Genomic DNA, 13,804 nt, shown 5'->3' with positions numbered 1-13,804 from the left:
TTACAGATAGCATATTGATAATTACATCTGTGTATTTATTCTGAATCTTTTCAATACAACAGTCTTAACATTTTGACAGTGCATCCCGTATATCTGAATGTTGAAATGTATAAGATCATGGAGTGAACCGCACAAGCACAAACAGACAGTGTCGTCAGGAAACTATTTGACTAAATTAAATTAAATAAAACACTGAATGAAACTGAAATGGGGGGAAAAAAATACAAATAAAACACTGTCAATCAACAAACTCAACAAAGTACAAACTATGCACTGTTCCTCCTAGAGCTGTTCTGATAATGAGGGAATGTTTCATTCATGTTAACCTTTCCTCTCCTTGACCCCCTTTGGCACTTTGTCCCACAAAGAAACCACACTCACTCCTCACACAACAAACCGCAACATGGTTTGGGATTCCATTTCCATTTAGCAGACGCTCTTATCCAGAGCGACTTACAGTGAGTACAGGGACATTGCCCCCGAGGCAAGTAGGGTGAAGTGCCTTGTCCAAGGACACAACGTCATTTGGCACAGGCGGGAATCGAACCAGCGACCTTCTGATTACTAGCCCGATTCCCTAACCGCTCAGCCACCTACCTCTAAAAGACTGGGAAGGCTTTTAAGTGAGGACGCAGGACGTATTCAGTGGAGGGTCCTTGGTAAATCCGTCTCCAAAGCCCTCTGCTTCCACCAGAGTGGGTTTCCTGCCACACATGGGGCAAAGCCTGTTGCGTTCCTGCGAGGCTCTCAGCCAGAGGATGAGGTTCCAACGCTGGCCGGAGGAGATGGGCTGGGCCCCGTGCATGTGCTGCCCCCTGTGCAGGACCCCCTCGCCCACTCTGTGCTGCACCTCCGTGCATTCGGTCTCGTTTAGCGGCACCTGCAGGGGGCAGCGCAACACCATCAGCGACACATCAGGATGCTGTTCCCCTAACAGGATGTAGCTTTGTTATGTGGTGCTACTCGCAGAAAACCATGGAAGAAGGCCCTCTAAATACCATGCGGGTCATATGATGAGGATATTTAAAAAAGGCACAGGTTTCACGAGAAATTCCAATACACACTTAAGGAATTGTTACTGTTCTTAAGATTTGGGAGTTGTTTAAGGCACCTGTCTCATGTCCCCAAAGTAGAGGTTCCCCTCTGTGAACTCCTTCCCCAACGACACATTGAGGGTGACCTCAGCGTTGTCATAATGATAACTTAGGTCCAGGTCTTCATGCATGTCGTACTTCACCACAAACGCTTTGTGGCTGTCCAACCGTCCCCCTCCACAGTCCCGGTACAGCAGAGATGTGATTGGCTGCAGGTAGTGTTCACGCAGAACGGTGATGAAGCCTTCGTCCAATCCCAGCTCGTTGAGTAGGATCTGGGCGAAAATGAGGGTAGCAATATTGGCATGGGTACCACACTGAATATATGGCTTTAAACATGGCCAAATGTATCTGCATTTAAATAATTCATACCCCATAGTGATTCATAGTGTTAGGTCTGCTCTTGGGAGCTGAGGATACTTCAAAATTCTCCAGCTCCTCTATCAGTTCCTCACAAAAGCTTTTCTTGAACACAGGAAAGCGGTAGACTCTATGGGCTTCAAGTGTGAGAGAAGGGAGATAATGAACAAACTAGTATCACTTGCCGTTATACCCCACCGAAGAACTTATATTACTATACATAAGTGACTATGAAGGCTGTAGTGCGGGATTTACCGGTCTCGGTCTGTATGAGGGCAAGAAGTCCATCTTCACTGGCGTCCTGAGACCAACAATAGTCTACAATCTGTCTAAACTCTGGTGCCAAATAGTTTTCCTGAGAGGGAATACTGAGTTAAGTAGGCTATACATAACTGTGGAGAGACAGTAAACGTTTTCGAAGAAAAACGCGTGCCCACCTGCAGCAGATAAACGTGTTTGTGGAGAGGTGTGTAGACGTTCCGTATGGCTGCAGCTCTGTCAGTGGACTTCAGACCAAGGCTTCTGCGCCTTTCAACTTCTAGTGCTATCTAAACAGCAAATTCGATCTTCATTAAATGCTGTCGTAAACAAAAATCATACTAAACATTGTCATACCTTGTGCAGGACATCATCAAACTGTGCATCAGTGGGTCCGTGTACGTGAGTTTAATTCCTTATATCCTTATAACGGAACACGCATGAATACGAAAAACGTTTGTCAGTCCGTTTTTTCGTTTTTCTGCAAAAACGGAAAAACGGATTTTGACGTGTTATTTTGTTTTCTCGTTTTTTAAACACAAACCATAAAACAACTTTATATTTGGATTTTTCTCACGTGGGTGGAGGTAAGCGTGAAATGCCTGTCATTGGCCGAATGTGTTGTCAGCACTACCTGTTCTTTCAAAGTAAAAGTTTCCCCCATCTAACTCGATTAGCCTAATATGGGTTATCTGTCAGTTACATTTTAGGGTATTCACGTTTATAAACTTGCCAATTAATCTTTATTGACTTGGGAGTTCACCCTTCCAACTTCATTCAATGCATCTAATTTTTTAGGGCCTACTGATATCTACAGGCTAAATAAACTAATGTCAAAATGCTGTAGGCTTAGTTGTGTTTTTCCATTTATATTTGTATTAGTAATATTATAAAATCACATCAATCAATTTTATTGGCCCCTCAGTGTGGTAGTGTTGCTGTAAATTTTTAGCTAACTGATAGTGCTTATAGATCCAACATTCCATTGAACTTCTTTCACACAACTGTAAAAATATAAATGTGCAGAGGAAAATGGAATGTGCAACTGAAATGCAGGGATAGCAGCATGTGAGGTTCTTATGCACTGATGATCCTGTGCACCCTGCTCAGACACAGTTTATGCATGCCGCTAGGCGCTTGACCTATAGGCGGCAGGAGGAGGAGCATGGACCCCTACTCATCAATGGATCGGAAGCGGAGAAGATCAGCTGCTTCTAGTTCCTCGGGGTGAACATCAGCAACGACCTCACCTGGTCTGTTCATACGGACAAGGTGGTCAAAGCGGCCCGTAAGCGCCTCTTCTTCCTGAGGAGACTGAAGAAGTTTGGTATGGACTCAGTCATCCTCATTAACTTTTACAGATGCACTATAGAGAGCATTCTGACCGGTTGCATTACAGTGTGGTATGGGAGCTGCACAGACAGGGACCGCAAGGCCCTACAAAGTGTGGTCCGTTCTGCTGAGTTCATCATCGGCAGGAAGCTCCCAGCCCTACAGGACACCTACCACACACGTTGCCTAAGGAAAGCCTGCAGGATTGTAAGAGACTGTTCCCACCCATCCTTCAGTCTCTTTACCCCGTTGCCTTCTGGCAGGCATTACCGCAGCATCCGGTTGTGACACGCAGACCGGACAACAGTTTCTACCCAAGGGCCATCAGGCTTCTGAATGGACACGGATGTGGACATTGATTTACTGCACACTAGTCACTTATACTCTGTCACTTTCAGCTACTGGTTGCACTATCAGTAACATTGCACTACTGTACCTCACTGTACCTCGCCACCAGGCTCCTGTATGGTCATTGACATAGTCACTGATCTGCAAATTTGCACTATTGTACTGTACTCCACTTAGGTCAAAATAGGTTATAGGGTTGAAACAGGTTTTATGTGCATTTAGGGTTAGTATAGTGTACTATTTATTGTTATCTGTAATTGAGGAAGTTTTAGTATTAGTATAGTCAATTATTTATTGCTAGCTGTATATTTAGGAAGTTTCACTTATTTAAGCTCAGCATAGATGTAAATTATGTTACGTGTACTTATATGTTATGTTATGCCAGGTGTTTGCGTTGTCTTGTCTTAAGAATTTCAGTGCCCAGTCTAACCTTGTGTTGTTCTGTGTACCTGACAAATAAAAGACTTGAACTTGACCTCCCTGTAGTCTGTCACTGACACAGAGTTTCATGCATTCAAATTTCCCCCCAGTCATCTACACACCATACTCCACTAATTGAATGGTTACTTTTAAGTGTCAAAAATAAGTTGCACTATTAATAATACAAAAGCTGTGTCAAGTTGCATGGGTAGTTTTGATGGAGAACAATCTTCAAGACATGCCACACATCTTTCATTGGATATAGGTTGGGGCTCTCACTGGGTCAAGGATATAGACCTTTTTATTCCTTAGACTAGTGGTCACCAATCCTGTTGCAGGAGAGCTACCTTTGTGTATAGGTTTATCTCCACATGACCTTAGCTTCCGTTACTGAGTGGTTGCACAACTAACTAGCACACACATGGTGTACTTTTCTCTGTTCCTTGTTGCCCTATTAAGTGTTGACATATACAGTTTGTATATAAAAAAGCTCCAAGTTTAACGCCATGTTGCCCTTTTTCATTTGTCTGTAATTAAATTGATTTGAAACCTGAAATGACCCTTCTTCAGAAATGACATTTTTTACAAAGTTTAAGTGCATGAATGTTTGTTTGGATTTCAGAGTTCCTAAATGAATGTAGTATAACTAACACATGTATCTGGATATATGTAAGATACAGTATTTCATGCAGAAAGAGAAGGTGCAGTTAGGTGTTGAAATGTATTTGACTTTGTATGGTACTTGAATGTTGTATCCCAAAGGAACAGAGAAAAGTACACCATCTGTGTGCTAGTTAGTTGTGCAACCACTCACTAACGGCAGCTAAGGCCGTGTGGAGTGAAACCTATACACAAAGGGAGCTCTCCTGCAACAGGATTGGTGAACACTAGTCTAAGGAATAAAAAGGTCAATATCCTTGAGTGACCCAGTGAGAGCCCCAACCTATGTCCAATGAAAGATGTGTGGCATGTCTTGAAGATTGCTCTCCATCAAAACTACCCATGCAACTTGACACAGCTTTTGTATTATTAATAGTGCAACTTATTTTTGACACTTAAAAGTAACCATCCAATTAGTGGAGTATGATGACTAGGGGGAAATTTGAATGCATGAAACTGTGTCAGTGACAGACTACAGGGAGGAGGTCAAGCGCCTAGCGGCATGGACAAGCTGTGTCTGAGCAGGGTGCACAGGATCATCAGTGCATGAGAACCTCACATGCTGCTATCCCTGCATTTCAGTTGCACATTCCATTTTCCTCTGCACATTTTGAATTGCCATGATGTATATATTTTTACAGTTGTGTGAAAGAAGTTCAATGGAATGTTGAATCTATAAGCACTATCAGTTAGCTAACAATTTACAGCAACACCACCACACTAAGGGGCCAATAAAATTGATTGATGTGATCTTATAATATTACTAATACAAATATAAATGGAAAAACACAACTAAGCCTACAGCATTTTGACATTAGTTTATTTAGCCTGTAGATATCAGTAGGCCCGAGAAAATTAGATGCATTGAATGAAGTTGGAAGGGCGAACTCACAAGTCAATAAAGATTAATTGGAAAGTTTAAAAACGTGAATACCCTCAAATGTAACTGATAGATAACCCATATTAGGCTAATCGAGTTAGATGGGGGAAACTTTTACTTTGAAAGAACAGGTAGTGCTGACAACACATTCGGCCAATGACAGGAATTTCACGCTTACCTCCACCCACGTGAGAAAAATCAAAATATAAAGTTGTTTTATGTTTAGTTGTTTTAAAACGAGAAAACAAAATAACGTCAAAATCCGTTTTTTCGTTTTTGCAAAAAAACGAAAAAAAGGACTCACAAACGTTTTTCGTATTCATGCGTGTTCCGTTATAACGATATAAGGAATTAAACTCACGTACACGGACCATCAGTGGAACAACCAAGCGTCCTCAGCACCTAATAATAAATGCGTAATAAAGACATGTTTCATATGCAGAGAGATTGAATAAAACACAATAGATACAGAAACGATTGGCTTGCGAGATCCACATACTGCCTGATAGTTCGATCTAAACTGGGACTCGGAAACGAATCGGACATGGAGTTTGTAGTCCTCAAGGAAAATATTGTCTGTGTTGAAGCAACTACAAGTGTAAAATGTTGGTTTAGGGTCCTCGTTCTGCATGACTATCAGTGCAACACTGATAATAACTAATCGACAATGTTTTCCTTTATGAAAAAGCTAGTTAAAGAAACATGGCTTGCTAGCTAAACGTCATTAAGATCACAAAACAACCTCAGCCAGGAAACCCATTATAGTTGCATCTTTACCTTTTCAAAATAAAAGTCAAAACAAAACTTGAAAAAAAGCCTAAACTTGCTTTCCCAAATATGTTTGCAAAACACACACAATTCAGTAAATAAGCTAAAATTAAATAACATGAACAAAATGTATAAAAGCCTTGGATGAATCAGAATCAGATGGCTGAGTGGTTAGGGAATCGGGCTGTTAATCAGAAGGTCAAGATGGGTAAGGCACTTCACATTACTTGCCTGGGGGAAAGTCGCTTTGGATAAGTGTCTGCCAAATAACTAAATGAAAATGTTATCTTAGGATAGGAATTTTGCTATTAGAGAACCACATTTGTTTTGCAGATATGGAATAGGCTACTAAATTAGGATGACAAAGAACCTGTCTGAAACTCAAAATAACTGGCAGCAGCATTCTTGATTGGTCTGTATTGTAATAAAGATGAGGATCATGCACACAGAAGTAAAATGGATGAAAAGTAACCAGAAACAACTTAATACAAACATGTTTCACTAGATAGTATTATAAGGTAAATTAGACTTGAATATCGGACAGACAATGAACTTTCATTTAAATTAAAACAATACAATATCTACTACAAAATATATTTTTCTTCTTCACCTGTTTAACCAACATTTCACATACATCTAAATTGTCCCACCCTCTAGCATCCTGTCTTTCACAATATGCTTTAATTACGTTACATTACGCTACTGGTACAGAGCTCAACTAGCTATTAGTCCCTTGATATTATGCTGTGAGAGCCTTTCATATGTGACTTGTCAATCTCGAGCAGCCTAACGGTAGTCTCATGTTCATTCTAAACCTAGATAAAGACATAACAGGACAACTGCCGTTTGAAAATCTCTTTTACAGTTATAGGCCCAGTTAGGATTTCTGGAGATACGTTAAACTAGGAGGTCTAAGATAGGACACAGCTAGGAGTTGCTTCTGTAACAGGAAGATTGTATTTCTTCTACCTTGAAACTTAAGACAGAACAAGTAGTTTGGATATATTTCTATAATGAGGCCCCCCTTTATACTTAGGCCTCTATTAGGCCTACTGTTGGTTTTCTAATGATGTGTTTTCTAAGGACTGTTCCAGTAATTTCACATTAAAACAAAACACGTTGGAAACCTTGGTACCATTGTCATAATTGTAATCATTTATTCACTTAGTGGGCATCCTTACCCACCCTAATGCAATGCCACTGTTACAATAAATACTTTACTGAAAGTGCAAATTATACATTGAGGTTACAAAGAACAATGATATCTCCAGTGTTAGAGCATGTTTGACAGGAATATATTGGGCAGATATGGTTTTGTCTGTAATCTAAAATATTATCCTCCTCTAATCCTCTCCCCTTCAACCAAGAGGGCATACAATATAGGCTGACTGAACTTAAACTACATTGGAAGATTTGCTATTATGATCATTTCAAATCAATAAATTGAAGGAAGCTAAAGTACTGTATAAAAGGGGAAACCACATTAGATATTTGTGAATCAGTTTGGTGTCTTATCACACAAGGGCTCTTATGTAACCGCAGTGTTTACACAAATTCTAAGACGGTCCTAAGATCTCAGTTACTGTTTCCTGTGAGTTACTGTTTGCATGTACTGTGGCTATTCTCTGTGGTGACTGACATGATTGGGTTAGGGCATTTAGTTGGCCTGCAGTTTGTGTTGCTTGGCCAGACACTCAGTTTGGCCAGCTGTGTCAGCAAGCAGCTGCCATCTCCATGGTAACGTTGCTTGCCATCCTCTGTCTCAGGTGGTTGGCAAAGTCCACCTGTGTCTGGGAGAGAACTTTGTTTATGATGGCCTTTGGGATCCACCCCTTGAGAGAGAGAGAGAGAGAGAGAGAGAGGTAGAGAGAGAGAGAGAGAATGAGAGAGGAAGGAGTGAGAAAGACAGGGAGAGGCAGAATGAAAAAATTAGAGAGACTTCCAATCTGATTCATGTACAGATCAGAAAGCTGTCACAACATCAAGGAATCAGTAACTCCATAGATGAAATGGATCCATGGAGTTATGAATATGCAAACACAGAAAAGAGCATTCTGCATACCTTTAAGTCTATACTTAGCAACCAGGTAAACTTGGTCTTGTTTGGGTCCTCTGCACTAGGCCTCATGACTATACAGGTGGGCCCATTCTCTGCCCTGGGAGAGACAACGGCCACACAGTATCAACATATCTATCATTTATACATACATCCATTTGTCTACCATCTTTTTACCCTCCCTCCCTCCCTCCCTCCCTCCCTCCCTCCCTCCCTCCCTCCCTCCCTCCCTCCCTCCCTCCCTCCCTCCCTCCCTCCCTCCCTCCCTCCCTCCCTCCCTCCCTCCCTCCCTCCCTCCCTCCCTCCCTCCCTCCCTCCCTCCCTCCCTCCCTCCCTAATGGTGTGTAAGGTAGTGGTTGAGGTGGTGTACCTGACGACGCCCCTCTGCTGGGGCATGCCGGGGTGCTCGGTGGACATGCCTGCCAGGAAGCAGGTGGAGCCGCGTCGTTTGGCACAGCGGACGCTCACAAAGTCCCGCGGGCCCACTACGTTACCCGGCGTCTCTGCGGAAACCTCATGGGTCACCATAGTGTCTTGACCGATCTTCTGGAGGATCTGAAACAGGGTCAACAACAGGACACGCACGTGGATGAATACGTCAATAAGGAAAAGGTTTTGACGTCTTGTTTCACTAAAAGGGTGCATGTTGGACTTGTGAGAGAGAGAGAGAGAGAGAGAGAGAGAGAGAGAGAGAGAGAGAGAGAGAGAGAGAGAGAGAGAGAGAGAGAGAGAGAGAGAGAGAGAGAGAGAGAGAGAGAGAGAGAGAGAGAGAGAGAGAGAGAGAGAGAGAGAGAGAGAGAGAGAGAGAGAGAGAGAGAGAGAGAGAGAGAGAGAGAGAGAGAGAGAGAGAGAGAGAGAGAGAGAGAGAGAGAGAGAGAGAGAGAGAGAGAGAGAGAGAGGAAGGGAGAAAGAGAACAGAACTAGAACTGAGGTGCCAGCCTGAAGCTGCATGTGCCCTTCCTTTAAACCGGCCGTGTTCTGGAAGTCCTCACCTTGACCTGCTTGACATTAGGGTTCCACTGGCCCATCTCCTCCATGTTCCCCACCAGCTCCCCGTACAGCCTATCAGACGGCTCATCCAGAAGCACCTCCAGCTTGAAGACTTTCCCCACCTCGGGCAGAACCTTACTCAAAACCTTATCTCCATTAGCCTAGGAGAGACACGAGGCAAGGCACGGCAGTTAAATACTACCAAATTATGACTGCATACTCAATTTGTCTTCCCCACAGTGACAAAACCAACGGATCCCACATGACAATGCGTTCGGTGGGGAGGGTGCAGCTCAGTGGAAGAGCATTTAACTGCAGATCCAGAAGTTGCGAGTTCCCCCCACTACCCTTTACTGTACATTGCTTGGATAAAAGTGTCTGTCAAATGAACACTTTATTATTATTATTATTATTATTATTATTATTATTATTATCCAGGTACATGTCCCAGGTGTGATTGTGTGGTGTTCCTGCTCCACTCACAGCGATGATCTCCGTGGTCCAGCCGTCCTCATGGTTCAGGATGCTGATGGACTTCTGCAGTGCCTCTTCCCCCTGCTTCATGTAGCACACCTCCTCGTCGCTGTAGCCCCGCTCCTCCTCGATACGGCAGCCTTGAGGAAAGCAAATGCAATATGACACACTCCTTGTGTGTGTGGGTGCATGTGTGTGTGTTTTGGACATTGGGAACGCTGAACATCAAGGGCAGAGATTGAGGTAGAAAGAGCAATCTCAACACGCGAGATGCTATCAGTCTTCCAGAGACGTGCCCCCAGTCTCAACACTGGGCCGTCACCACACAACCCCCCCATGGCCCTGAGCAATGTCAGTCAACAGCAGTGCTGTAGATTGTGAATCGTTTCGTTCTGTCAGGGAGCCACTGAGATATCTCTTGGGCTGGGAAGGACCAATGACACGGTAGACTAGTGAGAGGTGTGGCTGCGGTGACCAATGCGGGCTCAGGCGGTTAAGGAGGACTTACCGAGTACAGAGCTCCTGCGTCGGACGCTGTTGATCCAGGGGCTGGGGCCGGGTCCTGCCAGCCTGCTGAGCTCATGCTGGATGGCAACCATGGCATTCTTCCTCAGGCCTGGGAATGGAGGGAGAGGGAAAGAGACAGACAGAGAGACACAGAGAGGGAGATAGACATATATAAAGAAAGACAGACACACAGAGAGAGAGAGAGACAGAGAGAGAGAGAGAGAGAGAGCGAGAGGCAGGACATCATCAAACTACACCAGCCCACCAACATGAAACAATACTTTAAGTTTGTCACACAATATGTAAGGTATCAATGCCATTGGGTACACGGTGAGTTTATACAAATAAGGATGAGGATTTCAAGTTTTTTAGAAGAATAAAGAAAGAATACAATGTTTAGTACCAAATAAGGCTAACCAGGCTTGCTACCTCTAGAGATGTCCACTAGAGACCACTAGAGCCATCTACAGACCACTAGAGATGTGTTCAGACCTCTAGAGATGTATACAGACCATTAGAGAGGTCTACAGACCTAGAAAGCCCTCACTCTCACCTGTCATGTTCCTCATGTGGCGGTAGGAGATGCCAGCACACAGTTTGAAGGTAGCAGGTAACATCTTGTATCAGTGCAGATTCTTCTGCTTCTGAAAAAACGTGGGGGTTCTGCGTATCGAATAGCACACGAAGAGGACTTTCTAGCAAACGGTTCAGTCTTCCAGATAGAGCGAGCCGAGGTGGAGAGCAGTGGTGTGCGTCGCCTTGGATGATTTTCTGGTCTCTGTTGGCATGTGGCTCTTTTATACCCCCTTTGCAAGGCCGCCCTGTTGTCATCTCCCAGATAAACACATACATCATCCGCCTGTTCCTGTGACCCTGTGGCCAAGGACGCATCTAGGGCTTCACAAGAATGTCTCGGACTCTCGCAGACACCTTGTCAGATAACATGCAGTCCTCTGGCCCACTGAGGCACACACGCACACACACACACACACACGCACACACACACAGGAAGAAACACTGAGGTGCACCAACACACCAACAGACACACTACCGCATTCACAGCAACACACATGCTCACTCTTACACACACAAACACAAGAAAATCTCCCCCTGTTACATGCACACAAGAACATGGTCATTCTGTGCTTGATAACGTGGAGGTCCTACCAGTGAACTATGGCTTCCCCCTCACTGTTTCTGAAGGCATTGTGTTATTGTTGCACTGTGCCTGGAAACTAAGATGTGGTTACTTTAAACTGTGCCTGGTAACTGAGATGTGGTTACTTTACACTGTCCCTGGTAACTGAGATGTGGTTACATTACACTGTGCCTGCTCACTGAGATGTGGTTACTTTACACTGTGCCTGGTAACTGAGATGTGGTTACTTTACACTGTCCCTGGTAACTGAGATGTGGTTACATTACACTGTGCCTGCTCACTGAGATGTGGTTACTTTACACTGTCCCTGGTAACTGAGATGTGGTTACTTTACACTGTGCCTGCTCACTGAGATGTGGTTACTTTACACTGTGCCTGGTAACTGAGATGTGGTTACTTTACACTGTCCCTGGTAACTGAGATGTGGTTACATTACACTGTGCCTGCTAACTGAGATGTGGTTACTTTACACTGTGCCTGGTAACTGAGATGTGGTTACTTTACACTGTGCCTGGTAGCTGAGATGTGGTCACTTTACACTGCAACTTGCAAATAAATATTGCCATTGCTGGACTTTGAACCAAAAAATACTGTCACACAATAAATGAATCCATTGTAAAATGGAAATGTACAACTAATCTTAGGTCTGTTTCCTTTGGCCTGAGCTGTTCTAATGACTCGCAGGTTTCCATAATATCCCGGTGCAGACAGTCTAGGTGCAGATGCTGACTACTGGTACTGGCTTTGTGTTACTGGTGTCAGAGTGGCCTCATTCCCAGCTTTCTCCTCACAGGCTGTAGCTGTTGATGTCCCCACTGTTGACAGTCTCTCCATCAAGCAGCCCCACGGGCTTAGATAACCTTGCTCTCTCGCTCCAACCAAAACCACGCGGCACCGAACAGCAACATTGCTCCAGAGAGCAACGCGTCACACGAGGCACCGAGACAACACCGCTCAAGAACACACAAGCAGGAAGAGAGGTCGCTAGGCCCCGAAAAGTGCAGGGAGGAAGAGGAGGACAAGAAGAAAAAAGCAAGGGGACAGGATAACATAACTCCTGGAGCGGAGATCGTCAGGGTCTTTTCCAGGGTGAGTATGGCATAAGGACTGGAACACCCAGACCCCAGTATTATCTGAGATTGCTCTGCAGGGTGGGGTTTGCAGTCAGCCCCATGAGCCATGGCCTGCCTTTTCCTGTACGCCCCTGAGAAAGCCCAATAAGGGATGGGTATAGCTCAGTGGTAGAGCATAGGGATGGGTATAGCTCAGTGGTAGAGCATAGGGATGGGTATAGCTCAGTGGTAGAGCATAGGGATGGGTATAGCTCAGTGGTAGAGCATAGGGATGGGTATAGCTCAGTGGTAAAGCATAGGGATGGGTATAGCTCAGTGGTAGAGCATAGGGATGGGTATAGCTCAGTGGTAAAGCATAGGGATGGGTATAGCTCAGTGGTAGAGCATAGGGATGGGTATAGCTCAGTGGTAGAGCATAGGGATGGGTATAGCTCAGTGGTAAAGCATAGGGATGGGTATAGCTCAGTGGTAGAGCATAGGGATGGGTATAGCTCAGTGGTAGAGCATAGGGATGGGTATAGCTCAGTGGTAGAGCATAGGGATGGGTATAGCTCAGTGGTAAAGCATAGGGATGGGTATAACTCAGCGGTAGAGCATAGGGATGGGTATAGCTCAGCGGTAGAGCATGGGGATGGGTATAGCTCAGTGGTAAAGCATAGGGATGGGTATAGCTCAGCGGTAGAGCATAGGGATGGGTATAGCTCAGTGGTAGAGCATAGGGATGGGTATAGCTCAGTGGTAGAGCATAGGGATGGGTATAGCTCAGTGGTAGAGCATGGGGATGGGTATAGCTCAGTGGTAGAGCACAGGGATGGGTAGCTCAGCGGTAGAGCATGAGGATATCTCCTCCTCTAGATCTTACACCGGTATTGGTGAATATGATGATGTGGATGGTGATGAGTTATATGAATATGTTCGTTACGATGTTGTATGAGCATGTCATGTGCATGCTTGTCAGGCGACAGAAGACACACCCATGTCTATCAAGTCCTCACAGTGTCTCCTTGACAATATTTTGACACGAAAACAAGGGTTCGAGAGACAGGGTGTCAGACAGGAGACACGCAGCCTTAGGTCAGATCAGGCTTTATTAGGAGCAACAGGACACAGTGGGTTTGGCATTACATGCACTTAGTCAGCACCTTAATATACATTCTCACAGTCTCCCTCTCCTCCTTCCTCCTCCACTCCTCTCCATTCTGGCCAACCAAAGTGTGTGTGTGTGTGGTTTCCACAGAAACAAAAAAGAAAGGACCGTTGATAAAGAAAGTGCAAACGTTCATGTGGTCTAGATAACTCCAATAAGGAGGCACTTTTCCCTGTCTTTGACTAGGCAAGTTCTTGGAGAGTTAATTGTAGGAGTAGGAGCATTTTGAATTTATTTACTGCAATATTTTTTGGCATTCCCTACAATAAGAAAAAATA

General features: G+C 44.4%; 2 protein-coding genes across 2 annotated transcripts; both read right to left on the bottom strand.

Moving 5' to 3' along the window:
• Positions 1-14: 14 nt before the first annotated feature.
• On the bottom strand, positions 15-6,111 carry ogfod2 (2-oxoglutarate and iron-dependent oxygenase domain containing 2). The gene is made up of 8 exons (XM_084694367.1): positions 5,852-6,111; positions 5,733-5,754; positions 2,070-2,104; positions 1,892-2,002; positions 1,710-1,809; positions 1,467-1,591; positions 1,112-1,369; positions 15-880 (listed from the first exon to the last, which is right to left on the bottom strand). The coding sequence occupies exons 1-8, from the start codon at positions 5,981-5,983 to the stop codon at positions 620-622; spliced, it is 1,044 nt and encodes a 347-aa protein (XP_084550493.1). The 5' UTR covers positions 5,984-6,111; the 3' UTR covers positions 15-619.
• A 1,141-nt stretch (positions 6,112-7,252) lies between these two features.
• On the bottom strand, positions 7,253-10,901 carry star (steroidogenic acute regulatory protein). The gene is made up of 7 exons (XM_084694435.1): positions 10,701-10,901; positions 10,149-10,256; positions 9,650-9,780; positions 9,169-9,327; positions 8,547-8,731; positions 8,183-8,276; positions 7,253-7,952 (listed from the first exon to the last, which is right to left on the bottom strand). Exons 1-7 carry the CDS (start codon positions 10,762-10,764, stop codon positions 7,833-7,835), a joined length of 861 nt encoding a protein of 286 aa, XP_084550561.1. The 5' UTR covers positions 10,765-10,901; the 3' UTR covers positions 7,253-7,832.
• Positions 10,902-13,804: the final 2,903 nt, after the last annotated feature.

The sequence above is a fragment of the Hypomesus nipponensis genome, chromosome 28 (genome assembly GCF_054491055.1).
Source record: "Hypomesus nipponensis isolate SF chromosome 28, ASM5449105v1, whole genome shotgun sequence".
Lineage (NCBI taxonomy): Eukaryota > Metazoa > Chordata > Actinopteri > Osmeriformes > Osmeridae > Hypomesus > Hypomesus nipponensis.
Note: the sequence above shows the minus strand (reverse complement) of the source record. Positions and strands in the feature narration are given on the sequence as shown.

Coding starts and splice junctions, on each gene's coding strand:
- ogfod2 (XM_084694367.1), bottom strand. CDS start 5,983: ATGCAGAACGAGGACCCTAAACCAACATTTTACACTTGTAGTTGCTTC. Junction 5,755..5,851: donor TTAGATCGAACTATCAGGCA/GTATGTGGATCT, acceptor ATTTATTATTAG/GTGCTGAGGACGCTTGGTTG. Junction 2,105..5,732: donor GCTGAGGACGCTTGGTTGTT/CCACTGATGGTC, acceptor ACGTACACGGAC/CCACTGATGCACAGTTTGAT.
- star (XM_084694435.1), bottom strand. CDS start 10,764: ATGTTACCTGCTACCTTCAAACTGTGTGCTGGCATCTCCTACCGCCAC. Junction 9,328..9,649: donor GGACCACGGAGATCATCGCT/GTGAGTGGAGCA, acceptor TGTCTCTCCTAG/GCTAATGGAGATAAGGTTTT. Junction 7,953..8,182: donor TGCTAAGTATAGACTTAAAG/GTATGCAGAATG, acceptor CTCTCTCTCAAG/GGGTGGATCCCAAAGGCCAT.